At 46.3% G+C, this 14,474-nt stretch overlaps 1 protein-coding gene across 2 annotated transcripts in view; it reads left to right on the top strand.

Moving 5' to 3' along the window:
* COP1 (COP1 E3 ubiquitin ligase) overlaps positions 1–14,474 on the top strand; it is a 689,508-nt gene that overhangs the window by 657,931 nt on the left and 17,103 nt on the right. For both annotated transcript variants that reach the window (XM_085601600.1, XM_085601601.1), the window contains exon 19: positions 1,703–1,747. In XM_085601600.1, the coding sequence (XP_085457726.1) occupies positions 1,703–1,747 (45 nt within the window). The remainder of the gene's footprint in view (positions 1–1,702; positions 1,748–14,474) is intronic.

Here is a 14,474-nt window from a genome sequence, read left to right as displayed (position 1 = left end):
CGAAGGAGCTCCATGCTCTATTTCCGTGAAGCCGCCCTACACAGCCCTTTTTTCCAGACAAACCACTGCGAAGACTCTTGCCAAATGTCGTAACTCCTAATCACATTGGGTAAACCATTAATCTCCTGATGTTCTTTGCCCTCCTGACTGCTCAAAAGTGGAGGAGAGACTCCATCAGTTGGATTCCAAAAGAGCTTTAAGCTTTTGCATCGATCATACCAAAGACCATCGGGTGGACATTCAGCCATTTGTGGGTTCTCTTGGGCAAAGAAAGGAAAGGCAATGCAGAAATGGACTATGTTGAGGTGGATACTCCTCTGTATTAAGATTTGCTAAACACTGGCCAAAAAGCAGAATCCTGGAAGGTCTGAGAACCTATTTCACCAGGGCTGAGGTCACTACCACTGCATCGGCATGAGGAGTGTCTCTTTTTGATATCTTCCAGGTTGTGACATGGGTGTCTCTGCATAAGTTCACGAAGTACTACTGCATTGACAGCCAGGTCCAGTGGGAATGACAATTTGCTTGCTCATTTCAGCAAGACTTTTTGTTCTGAGCCCACTCCACAGATTTCTACCGTGGGGAAGTACTGCACTTGAGTCTATTCTAACATGAGGGATCTGCTATTATAAGTAGTCATCAGGAGACAAATTACCTTCAGTAATACTCTTTCTGGTGGATACTCTAACCGGAGATTCCTCACTTTTTTTCAACCTCCCCATTCTGTGTACTTTTCTTTCATCATGCAAAAAGGTCCAAAGTTAGTAATCAGCACATTGTTCACCAACAGTTGTTCATTATACCCTTTTGAAGGCGCTGAAACAGAAAATATAAGAAATTGACATCAGCACGTAGAGGTGGTTCTTATACACTGTTCCACTCTGTCAGTTTCGAAGCAGTATGGAACCTTCACAGAGGCACACAACGCCACCTAGCCGCAAACCTGAGCATTCTCTAGATCCAGTCTGGTGCCATAGGGATATTCTAAGATGCTGAATCTGCAGTAATTGTATTCACCAGAAAGAGCATTACAGAAGGTAATTTGTTATTTTATTGCAACTACAGAGCGGAGCTCGATTTAAATGGTTGGGTCTAGCGGCCAGGAAGGTTGGCATCCAACAGACGACCTCTGATGGGCTTGAGTGGTACTCGCTAAAAGCCCTAAGTGGTTGCGAATTTGAGGTGTTAAGTGGGCGGGACTAAAATGGGATGGCAGACTGGTGGGAGCTGAGAGCAACTTTAGGATCTGGAGCAGAACTTATGGGTAGCAGGGCCAACACTGAAGGTAGCATGGACGTTGTCATTACTATACCTAACACTCCTCTCACACAGAGCTTCAGCAGCAGCCAATGAGTGGTGCTACCAGTCCACATTATAGCTGCCGGTCCTATGCAGTGTGTGTGGGGGAGGGGGGTGACAGTTTTCCAGAGTCACTGGGATTGTTGCTTTGATAGAAAGTGCTCATGTGATTAAAAAACCAGTGGAGGAGAAAAAACACTGCGGGGATACGGCTATGTCAGAATAGCTGCAATGACGACTAAGAAATGAGGTACTTTCTCCAATGCTTCGTGTAAATGCTATTGTCCTGCCACTCTGACAGCATACTGTTAGCTGCCTATCTCATTGTCTACTTTACCCCTGTTCCAGCCTCCCACTTTGTACTGCAATCTTTTAACTTTGTCCTATTTTGTTTTTCTTTCAGGAATCCAATGTTCTGATAGCTGCTAACAGCCAGGGTACAATTAAGGTAAGTTATATCGCTTGCTGTCAGGGTTAAATGCTGGAGTCGGCCATTAAGGAGGAAACAAGGTCATGCACAATGTAGAGGCACAGTGAAGTCATTAGGCAAGGCCGTCACAGCAGTCTGACTTGTCGCATGGAGTGATATATTGAGCACTGCCAGCTCCAGGACTGAGGGACGGGGCGCTGAGTGGAGAGTAGAAAGACTGGCTGCTGAAGGGCTGTTCCTGGTAGGAAGTGCTACATGAAGGTGTGATAAAGAGGTTATGTATGTTGCAATTCAAGATATGATGTAAGCAGACTATAGAAGGTGAGGTCAAGGCAGCTGGTATGAATGTCTGGAATTTTACTGAAGGGGGTGCTAGCAGAGGATTGTACAAAAATGTAGTGTTTGGGAGCTTATGGGTTGGCATTGAGAATGTTCAATTAGGAGGACGGGAAGCCAGCAGTTTTTGATCTTCTTGATGTTATTTCATGGGGCAAAATATCTTGTTAGAGAGGCTGGAATGTGATGATGGGTTGATTGATTGGTGAGAACTGAACAAATCTATGCAGCCTCATTGTTTACACTCTCTGTTGAATTTTGGGTTTAAAGATCTGCCCTTGCAACGTGCATTGACCTCGTATCTAGCAAACGTAGGCTAGAATTGTTTTGTTTAATTCTTTCTTGTAAGCTAAACCTTTATGCAATGGGAAATAAATCTGGGATGTGCTTGCTACCTTTGATAGACTTCTAACCAATGTAAAACGTTTCAGCAGGATAGTCAACCAAAAGTATTTCCTAAGTCAAAATTTTACAAAAGTCATTGTGGCTGCACGTTAAAACAAAAATCATCCATGACTATTACACAGATGCCATCTCGATGAATGAATTCCCCTCTCCTGATTTTTGACAACCTGCCTAGCAGTGCCCGAAGATGAGACACTGTATTCAACTACTGATTGTCTAATAACAAATACCACTCATGCATGAAAGTGAACTGTATTCCTGTACCAGTTTCCACTGATGCATGTCCTCTGCCTTCGGATCATGGAAAACCAATCAGTTTGGGAAATCCAAGGATTTGTGCCTTGCTGCTTATCTTAAGGGCTGTGCAACTTTGACCCCAGACAGTATTTACTTATTTCATATATTAATTTACTATCCAATGGTAAATGTTTACAGAATCGTCTTTCAGTCCATTCTGTATTGGATCGCTACCATTCTAGGTTGTGATCAGATTGCCCTGAAGCCAATTCTATTAGGAACTGTTGCCTTGTGGCTCAGGAACAGCGAGAACAAGCATATTCATTTTTCTAGACATATCCTTGGCACTTGATATCTTGGGGTGTAGAGTCTGTTCCGGGTTGGCTGTCAATTTTGGCAGTGATTGTTCTGAGATTGATGTGGCTTTCTTATCATGCAGGAGACAGTGAGAGGTGGTAGCCAAGAAATCTGTCTTATGAAACCCATTAAGTGTGGTGTCCTAGAGGACTTCATGCCATCCACCGTAATGTTTTATTTTCTAATCTGCCACCCAACACCTTCTGGAGCTGTCCCCTTGGGTGCATCCCATCATTAGTATGCTTAAAACTCCCAGCTCTTGTGTTGAACCTCGTGGTCATATTCTGCAATATCTTTCTGTGATTTGATAGCACTGACAATTAAATACTATAAAAATGAATGTTTTTAATTGCTTCTGTGATCAAAGTAATACCACTTGCATTTTGTTCATTTTCTTTCAATGGTGTGCGTAGGCCAGTTCCCGTCTTTAAAATAATCTATAACCACTTTTAAAGACTCAGGCTGTCCCTACTGTTTGTTTCATGTCAGAAGGTATTATGGTTTGTTTTGGTGTGCTTCATCCTTTCAGACAGTGCAGCAGCTTTTTCTTGCTAAGTAGTATGTACTCCCCTCATCTCACACCTGCCCCATACCTCTGCAGCATCCCATCCCTAAAATGTCCTAACTTGAGTGACATGATGCGTTAATTGGAAGTGATGAGTGGTGCCAATAGACTTGCTTTAGACGGAAGGTGGTGTGAGCATGCAGTCGCTGCACTGCGTGAGTCAACACCTGCCTAATTATGGCACACTGTCCTTTGCTGTAAACCTCTGCTTGCAATATTTACCAAACTCTGAATAATTGGTGATCTCCATGTTGGAGTTCTGTACTCAATGACTGATAGAGACATCTAGCCACAAATTTCTTACCTGTGATTTACCCCAGACTGCATCTGGAAGATTTGTCGTGAGCAGTACCCCTGCGTGCCGGTAGGTGTAGTCTGTCGGCTCCACGTGGCTTCATGTCATCCGCGTCACCTATAAAAGCACAACCTCGCCACGCTGACGTCAGTTCTTTTCTTTCTGCGTCAGCCAGCGCTGATCCGAGAAGAGATTCCCTCTGTCTGTTTTTGACAGGATTTTTTAGCGACACATTTTCCTTCTTTTTTGAGGTGTGTCGAGGATGTCATTGCGAAAGACAGGTTTTGAACCCTGTGGGCACTGTCAGCGCGATGTATCGTGATGGACCTACAGCTCATGCATTTGTGGTATTTGACGCGCGAATACAACTCCAAGTTGTGCTCTGACTGCCAGACCATGGCACTGAAGGCTTTGATGGAGTGGTCCCTCAAGCTGCTAGCGGCCTGGCAGGTGCCTCTGAGATACTCACTGTCCCACTCGAGAGGAAGGTTTCGGGATCGTTCCAGGAGTCAGAAGTCCTCTTCATTCCACACTAAATCGTCGGAACAAGAGGCACAAAAACACAAGACGTCCAAGTGTGCTTTCACTTCTCCGCATCTGTCGGCATACGCGACAAAGTAATATTGGCATTCAAGGCCTGGTTCCTTGGAGCCTGCATCTAGGTCGACTCTGAGCCTCCCTAGTTTTCCGGGAGCCAAAGTGACCCCACTCAAATTGAAGAATTCTATGAGGGCCATGTGTCTGATATTTGATCGGCCCGACCCCTCCGGCGTGCCTTTGGACCCCACAGAGTCTGAGGGGGCCCCATCTGGTTCCTCCCTGGCAGCTCTAGCCCCTGCTCCAACTGGCTCTCATGAATCCGATCATGGATGTGGACTGGTGTCGGTCATACCATTGTGTACTGCACCGGCCCAAAGCTCCCTGCCGACATCGGTGGCGTCAGCCCCATTCTGATCCCCGATGACACATAGCCGTGTCGACCAATGTCGATTCTGGCGCCAATGGGACCCACTCGTCCTAAGTCTGAGGCGACTGAAGGGATAGGCCTTGGAGAGAAATGTGAGGGGTCACTGGACCCTTTAGAATACCAATTTCAACAGGATTTGGACTGGTGTAAGGAACTGGGTGATGCCAGCGGACTGAATACGTCTCCAGATACCAGCATGCTCTCCCCCTCTACCGTGACTATGGAGGAGGAAACTACATATGCGATGGTGGTGTGGAGGGCGCCTGAGGTCTTCAACCTTCAGTTGCCCTTGATGGCATTCAAGACTAACATCTTAACGAAGGTGTTGCAACCAGGAGTGTCTTCCTCTGCACCCCTACTCCTGTTCAACAAAGCCTTCACCAACGTCTTTCTGGGGACCTGGCCCAAACCCAGCACATGGCTCCTGTGAACAGAAAGATTGACCGCCACCCCGCCCCTGAGGACCCTACACCTTACCCCGGAGAACATGGTGGTCCAAGCCTCTACATCCTATGGGAATCCGTGAGGCTAGAAAGCTTGGGCAAGAAAATGTTTTCTTCTGCCAGCTCTGCGTTGTGGTCAGTGAACACTGCTTGCTTATTTGGTTGCTATTCCCTCACGCTATGGGACATGGTTGCGCAAGTGCTGCCACAAGTCCTGAAGGAGGCCCGAGCCATTCTCTCTCAAGCAGTTACCGATGGGAGAAACGCAGCGAAGTTCATTATATGCTGTGGCTTGGACACGACTGGCTCGCTGGGGAGGACAGTTTTGTCGACGGTGGCCCTTAGACGCCACGGCTGGCTGAGAACATCTGGCTTTTCATGGGATGTCCAGGCTACCCTCTTTGACATGACCTTCAGTGGCACCCTTCTCTCCTGAGACAAGGCAGGCTTGGCGCTGGATCGCTTTAGCGACTCGCATGCTACGGCCAAGTCCTTGGGCCTCTTGGCTGCCACACGTCCCCTGTCTACCTTTTGCTCATTTTGTGGCCACCGAAGAGGCTTTCATCCACACCAACCTTATTCCAGCCACTATGCCACGTAAGCTTCCTAGCCACTGCGTGGATGAAGGTGCAGTTCCTGCTGGCCTTGTATTTCGAGTAGCCAGGTGTCTGGTCCAGCCACCACCCCCCTGGGAGCTGCAGACTTCAAACCTTCCTAATCTTGCCCTTTTAATTCATGAGCATACAGTTGCTGGCAGGATCTGCCATCACCTCCTCCACTGACACTCCTTAACATTGGACCAACCTCCAATCCCCTTAGAGACTACCCCTTGCTCCATGCCTCCATCTTGTGACTGGCCTGGAGGAAGTCATAGCTAGCTCTCTTGTCCAAGGGAGCCATAGAGAGTGTTTTTGTGCCAGAAGTAGCTTGTGGTTGCTATTCCCGTTACTTTCTGGGTCCGAAAATCTAGATCTCCGAGCACTCAACCACTTCCTCAAATAGGAGAAATTCAGGATGCTCACATTGGCTCTGGTCTTCTCTGGCCTGGACCCAGGAGACTGGCTGGTGGCGTTGGTCTTGCAGTATACCTAATTTCCCATTCCTTTCCAGCCTGCCCATCGGCGTTACCTTTGGATTATGGTAGGCCACAAGCATTTTCAGTTCACCATGCTCCCTTTTGGCCGTACTAGCACCCCTCGGTGTTCATCAAGGTGAAGGCGGTGGTCGCAGCTCAATCGTGCAGATTTGCGGTACCAGTCTTCCCCAATCTCGATGACTGGCTGCTTAAGGCAGGCTGACCAGCGGTTGTCATCTCCCACTTCCAGGCTACGGTGGACTTTCTGCATTCGCTGCGATTAACTATCAACATGTCGATGTCACACCTGACTTATTCTCAGACTCTCCCTTTCATCTAAGTTGTTCTGGATACAGTGCAGTTTCGGGCTTATCCTCCTGAGCGGCGAGTCCAGGATATTCATGCTTTGATTCTGATGTTTCAGCCCCTATCCTGTATTTCGGTGAGACTGACTCTGAGGCTGCTGGGACTCTTGGCCTCCTTCTAGTGATACGTGCTAGATGGCTATGTGGGCTCTGCAGTGGGACCTGAAATTCCAGTGGGCACAACATCAGGGGAATGTCTCAAACATGGGCAGATCTCGGAGGGAACTGCAACGGACCTGCAGTGGTAGTCAACGAACTGCAGTTGTCAGTGGCCGTCCCCTCTTTCTTCACCATCAGGTCTCACAGTAGTGATTGGTGCATCCCTTCTGGGAGCTGGCAGCCACCTTGGCCTGGGAGAGGTGGAGATCAGTGGAGTCTGGTCTCCTGCAGAATCTGGACTCCACATCAACTTGTTGGAGCTCCGAGCGATCCGACTGGCATTAAAAGCCTTTCTACCCTCCATCAAGGGAAGTCTAGTACACATGTTCACGGACTACACCACCACCATGTGGTACTGCAACAAACAGGGCTGGTGGGTACGTGGACCCTTTGTCAAGAAGCCCTGCCTCTCTTAACATGGCTGGACCAACAGGGCATTTCCCTGGTGATTCAACGACCTGGCAGGTTCCCTGAACATGAGGGCGGATGAACTCAGCTGTCAATGCCTAGTGGATCACGAATGGAGTCTCCACCCGGAGGTAGCGGAAGGTCTCTATCAACAGTGGGGAGAGCCTTGGTTAGATCTCTTTGCCTCTGCAGAGAGCGCGCAATGTCAACAGTTTTGCACGTTGGAGTTTCGAAGGTGGCTTTCGCTTGTGTGGAGTAAAGGCCTTCTGTACGCCTTTCTGCCCATACCACTTCTGCCCAGAGTTCTCAAGGAGATCAGAAACGACCAGGCTCAGGTCATCCTGGTTGCTCTAGACTGGGCACAGAGAGTGGTATCCCGACCTTCTGAACATGAGCATCAATTTCCCGATTAGGCTGCTCCTTCAGGAGGATCTTCGGTTACAGCAGCAAGGAAGGGTCCTTCACCTGAGCCTGTCAACTCTTCACCTTCTTGCGTGAAGATTGAGCGGCAGCAGTTGATAGCTTTCAACCTTCCTCCCTAAGTCTGCAGTGTTATTCTAGCAGCTAGGTGTGTCTATCCACCAAGACGGTATACACCTGTCAATGGAAGAAGTTTTTATCATTTAGTACAGAAAAGTCTATTGACCCTCTTTCTGCCTCCATTTCTGATGAGCTTACTTTTTAATTCGACCCGTGCACAGCGGGGCTCTGCTCTGGGCACTCTAAAAGGGTATCTTTATGCCTCGTCTGCCTTCTTGCGGCTGCCTGATTAGCCCTTCTCCTTTAAATCTCCCATGGTAAATACATTTCTCAAAAGTCTTACACATATGTTCCCTTCTTCCTCTTTCATTATAACTCAGCGGGACCTTAATTTGGTTCTTAAATTTCTGATGTGTGCTCCCTTAGAGCTCTTACACAATTGTTCCATCAGGCTGCTCATCATCTAAACCGCCTTTCTTGTGGCCAGGAGGGTGAGTGAGCGCCAGGCTTTATCACCCATGCCTCATTTCCTTTCAGTTTTCCCTGACAAACTGGTGCTTCGTACTAGGGCCTCTCTTCCGCCAAAAGTGGTTACACCATTTCATGTGGGCCAATTTGTCACCATGTCTACTTTCTATGCTCCCCCACACCCCTCTAAAGAAGAGGAGTGACTCCACCGTCTGGATCCAAAATGAGCTTTTTTCTTTCTGCATTGACTACACATGAGAGAGCCGGGTGGACAACCAACTTTTCTTGGGGTATGTGGGTGCCAAGAAAGGTCAGGCAGTCCAGAAAGGCCATCTCTCCATGTGTTGTTCTCTGCATTAAAATCTGCTATGCACTGGCCAAGAGGCAGCCACCTATAGGCTTATGAGCTCATTACACCAGAGCTAAGGCTGTGACTGCTGCGTTAACCTGTGGAATGCCGGCCCTGGACATCTGTCAGGCAGTAACGTTGGCATCCCTGCACATGTTTACCCAGCATTACTGCCTGGGCAGTCAGGTCTGCAGATACAAGCACTTTGCCTGTTTGGTCCTGCAGGATTTCTTAGTCTGAATTTGTCCACAGACCCACCACTGGGGATGGTATTGCTTGGGTATCTATTTAAAGGTAGGGAATATGTTGCTAGATGTCTCTATCAGATGAACATTTTACTTACCTTCAATAACGCCTTATCTGGTAGAGACAATATCTAACCGCAGATTCCTTACAGGCCCACCCATGCTCCCCGCTCTGCGGACAGATTTCTAGGGTTAGGGATGATTGCCTTCAGGGCCCTAGTTTGGGCATACCAGTATCAGTGCCCTTCATGGTTCCGCGCTTCTGACATGGAACGTTTTGAAAAGTAACCGATGTCGGTACGCCTAGGTGGTGCCTATATAGGTGATGCAGATGTCATTTCCGGCGGCTACACCATGCAGAGCTGTCCAATGCTACCTACCAGCACGCAGGTGTACCGCTCCTGAACAATCTTCTGGATCCAGTCTTATGCCTTAGGAAATTCAAAGGTAAGTAATCTGCGGCTAGATATTGTCTCTACCAGATAAGTCGTTAGAGAAGGTAGGTAACTAATTCATTAAGTCAGGTGAGACCCAGGCTGTGACTTTCACCGTTCTTCTGCTTTTAGTCTTCCCCATCTCTTTCACTAAAAAAATCTATATATTTTTCTAAATCTCACTGGATTGTTTGCGATAGGTATTATTTCAATGCCCTGCTGCAATGGTACATTTTCCACCTTTGATGCAGTGGTGTAGCTAGGGCGGCTTGGGGGGAATACACATCATAGAGGCACTGTAGGGATGGTTCATCTTCCACTGGCCGCACCTTGAAGAGAGACTTCCTCTTCGAGATGAGCTTATGTCATAGTGAGGCAGTACATCTTACCTGGCTCAGGGAATATTTCACAAACAATTCAATGTAAGATGCAGCTGAAGCTTGAGTCTTGTCCAAGTTGCCCAGGCGAGGCAAAAGCAAAATGGTTTGATGTGGTAAAACACTCGGAAAGGTCGGCGCCCTTCCTAGGACTCCTTTCCACCTGGAGTGGGCTAGAAATCTGAGCTATCGGGGCCTCTTGGAGAAGAGGGTATTCTGCACATTCACCTCCTTGGCGGAAGTGTGGACAGTTTTAAATTAGATGAATGTGCTTCTAAACAAACACTATTGGTCTCACTGTGGATATGTTAATACTGTTAATTGCTGTTTAGAATGCAGAGGATTGCCAGCTCGTTTGGTAATTATTCAAGCACATCAATCTGTAAAAGATACCCACGCTGTAGAATTTAAGTCACAAGTAAGTATTGATATCTTATCTGGAGTGACGTTTTGTTGTATTAGGCAAGGGTCTGTACCCTTGGTCTCGTGAACGTAATGCATTCAGAAAAACCATAGTTAATGTGCACATGCTGCACCTTCTAATTGGTCTAGATATTTTCAGCGTTCCATAGAGGGTGCTAATTTTCTGTGGAAGATGTTGGTACATGGAAACTTCTGCAGTTAGCAAGATGGGCACTTTAGATTTTGTATGGAATCTTTATCAGGCACCACTGATGGGATGTATCACAGAGGTTTAGTTGGAAAGCAGCGGTTCTTCTGCTGCTGTGAACACTGGGAAGATGTCTTTGGAAGCAGCGTGGATTCTGTAGTATAAAATACTGCAGAGGTGCCTAGAATTTCAAACTATGAAAGAAAGTGTATCTTGCTGAGAACACTTGGTGGGATATTTGAAGATGGTGAATGGAATCCCTGGCACCATTCAGTGTGAAAATCCTGACATAAGAGATCTGTGGAAAAACATTAATTTATCCGCAAACAACAGGTCAGCCAACTGACACTTTAAGTCCTGTCTGGGGTCTTGGGCTTAAGGCGAGCAGGTCCAATTTTATTTCTTCAGACAGCAGAACAGTCCTCCTGAAACATCTCAAGTCCAGAAGTGTTTTGGTTTCAGGTTCTGGAGATGCCACTTTTATGCCCAGTGCCATCCTGCAGGTGGGTTACACCCCCTTTGTCTAAAGTCTAAAGTCAGGAAAGACTGGTTGCAGCCCCCAGACTACTCGGTAGTGCAGTCAGGGTAGAGACACAGCCTCTCACCAGCCATCATATCAGGAAGAGACACTCCCCTCAACACCAAAGTCCTTTTTCCACTTTCTGGTTCCAATACACATTTCCCAATGGGGAAGCCATCAACAAACAGGAGTCCTTGGCCACTGGCAGAAAGGCACATTTGTTTAGGCAGAAAAATACCAACGTTCTAAAAGTGGCATCTCCAAAATAGTAATTTAAAATCCGACTTTACCATTAAATAGAATTCTACATTGCAAATAAAATGAGAGGACAAAGTATTTTCCCAGCTGTTCCTAAACTGAATTTAGCACTTAGTGTAATAAGGTAAACCAGTGTTAATCTATGGGAAGCCAGCAATGCAACAGTGAAAGACAACTTTGGAGGTTTTTAGCTGCCAGGACATGTAAAAAGTGGAATCTACATGTCCTACTTTTTAACTACCATGCACCCTGCCCTGTGAGCCTTTCGGGCCTTCCTTAGCGTTGACATATAAATATTAAAAAGAAAGGTTTAGGCTTAGCAAAAGGTTCTCTTTGCCAGGTCCAAATGACAATTCAGAACTGCAGTGCAGGCTGCAATTGCAGACTGAGAAATGCTTTTGGGTGCTACTTTGGTGGGTCGCACAATAGGTGCTGCAGCCCACTGGTACCATTTAGTTTACAGGCCCTTGGTATAGGTCGTACCATCTGCTAGGGTTATAAAAGTAAATCAGATGTGCCAATCATGTGGATGCCAAATTTGTCCACGTTTAAAGGAAGGAGCACACACACTTTACCACTGGTTGAAAAGGGAAAAGTGCCAACTGTTCAGCTACAGAAAGCAAATATCAGTGGTGATCCTGCCGAAAGAGCACATTTCCAACAGTATGTCATACGCATAGGGGCACAGGCATTTAGGGTTTAAGAAGCATGCAACTTAAAATTTGTTAAAACAGTTACACAGCTGTCTGCTTTGAAAGGAATGATGTCCTATTATGGATTCAAAGGAGGCAAATGGGGAAAGGTTATGTGTGCTTTTCCATATGGGTGATTCTAAAGCAGACCCATAGTCATGAGAGCAGTGATGTGCTAGTCAGTCCATAGTAATGAATGTACAAATAGTATGGCAAGTCACAATAAAATATGATGATGTAGAAATAGTGGGATTTATAGAATGTTGTGAGAGCAAGGTAAATTGGGTTCCACGTCCTAGGAGCATGTTAAAAAATAGTTGAATTTGGTGGGCTCTTATGGATACTTCTTCCTGCAAATTCCTATCCTCAGGTGCCAGACAGCAGCTGGAAAACTTTATCATTAGCATGTGCTTCCACCATCTGATACCAAGTGTACTGCCTATAGGTGACACCATGCAACCAGATTTGTGGCTCTGCCTGCCCAAGATGTGATGACATCTGCTTATGTATGGCACCACCTGTCACGCTGGTGTCAATTCATGCCTTTATGAGCCTTACCAATGCAGATCCTAAGCTCTTATTCGATTTTTGCTGAATTTCCTGACTACTGTGACAACATATTTGTTGACATGTCACCTCCCTTGTAAACCATATCGGCAATATCAAAAAATGATACCTTTAATTCCCATTACATTTGTTTGTACTATCTGGGGGTCTCACTACGATCCTTCCGCCTGTTATTCCTGCAACTCCATGCGCCCAAAGGCCATGAGAAAGTGGGAAGCCGAAGTGCTTATGGCTGGGCCGGTAAAGGCACCCTTTAATGGTTGCTTTCCCACCTTCAAGTAACTCTCTTTGCATGAAGCTATTCTCCCCTCCCCGAGAGGTCCTCCCACAAACAAAAAACACATGAAATACCAGATTTGTGTAGCCATTCCAGGATGCCAGTCTCTTCTGCGTCCTTTTTGGAGTTGACCCCACTTGTTAAGAAGTTTAAAATGGAATTTCCAAATTCATCTGCTGGTCTGCCTCAGGTCAAGTCTTATTGACAAGCATGTTAGACATCTTCAGAAGTGCCCCCTCATCCCTCTCATGTAGCTCCTAGAAGTGGGCCAGATTCTGCAGCTCAAACTATACACTAACATAGGTTTCAGCCTCCGCACCTATTCCTAGAAAGCCACCACCTGCGAAAGTGCATTCCCTTTGTCCTTGATGTAGGTTCTTACGTCATCCCTGGTGCTGCTGCAGTCCTTTGACACTGCAGAGATAATGTAGTAGCCAGAGAAATTTTGAAGGCTTCCCTTGAGCACAAGGCTCCTGCTGAGCCTTTTCCAATGGCTTAGAGATTTACAAGAGTGGAACAGCTCTTTGGGTCATGTTTGGAGGCACTTCATATCCCTAACCGGGTTATTAGGTGCACAAAGGAATGTGATCTTAGGCTGACCGTTTCTGCTCTCCTTATCACACAGATGTTGAGCTCTGTTTAGACTTTTAAAATGCTAGTACACTTGATATGTTTTCAGAAGTGCAATTTTGTATCCTTCAGGCCTTTCTTTAAAACAAGTCTATCAGTTTAAATCCATTCATAAAGCAGCGGAGGAGCTTGGGTTGCCCTTGACATCTGTAGAGCCTAAATCCAACATCCTCACAGATATCTTTCAGCCATCTTTAACTGCCTCTGATGTTTTTCTGCATATTACCAAGGCAATGCTGGAGTCAGGGTTTGCCTCCTTGGAGAAAAACATTTCAGGCCTGACTGTTCCCATCCTAGGCAAATCTCTTGGCGTAGTAGGCCCCGTCTGATTAGAAGTTCAGTGCATCCTTTTCCAGAAAGTTTGGTGGTTTGAGCATTTGTTGCTAAACTTAACGCCAAAACTTTCCTCGCTGCACCACCAGACCTGGAGTCCAAATAGCTGAACTTGTTGGAGAGAAAAGTCTTCACCCTGGCCCGTTTGGCCCTGTGATTGCCACATTCCTCCCTGGACGGTACTTCCACACCTTGTTGGAAGTGGCAAAATTGGCAGTGTTTAGCTTCCAAATCAAATGAATAAAAAGTATGTTCTGAACTATTGAATAACACTCTGGACTCCTCTAAGTATATTCTTGAATGATGGATCTTTCTATGGCTACGTCAGTTCTCCGCAGACAAGGCTGGATGCATTCCATATGGGGATGTACAATCTGCGATAATAAACTTGTTCTTCAACAGCGAAAGGAAGATGAATCCTACATAGAGTGGTTTGAAAATATTTGTGCTAAAGCACGCTCTCTAGGCTTGATCTCCCTGGCCCAGTATATTCACCAGCGATATTATCATTTTGCAGAAGTCAGCCCTGCCTGCAAAGTCAACCTTTCCAGCTGTCGTGTAGTTCCTATCAATCTACATAGGATCTTCACGTTTAGACAACATAAACAGTGGGATTGGGGTCCAGACTGATTCCAGACACCCCCACCGGATATGTTCACCTGAATCCTAGCTAGCTTACAGTGCCATTATGAACCCCTCTTACCAAGGAGCAAATAGTTTCTGGCAACTATCGAACATAACCATGACCCCTCAGAGATCGTGGAAACAGTACAATACTTTTCGCTCAGTCACTCGTGCTCACTTTGTCTCGGAGAGATACACATAATAAACAATAGGGACGTTTTCAATAAGCATTTATTGAACCAGCGTCATTCTAGTGTAAAATACATGTG

This window comes from Triturus cristatus, chromosome 4_2, assembly GCF_964204655.1.
Source record: "Triturus cristatus chromosome 4_2, aTriCri1.1, whole genome shotgun sequence".
Taxonomy (NCBI): domain Eukaryota; kingdom Metazoa; phylum Chordata; class Amphibia; order Caudata; family Salamandridae; genus Triturus; species Triturus cristatus.
The sequence above is the reverse complement of the archived record's forward strand: the minus strand, read 5'-3'. Positions and strand labels throughout refer to the sequence as shown.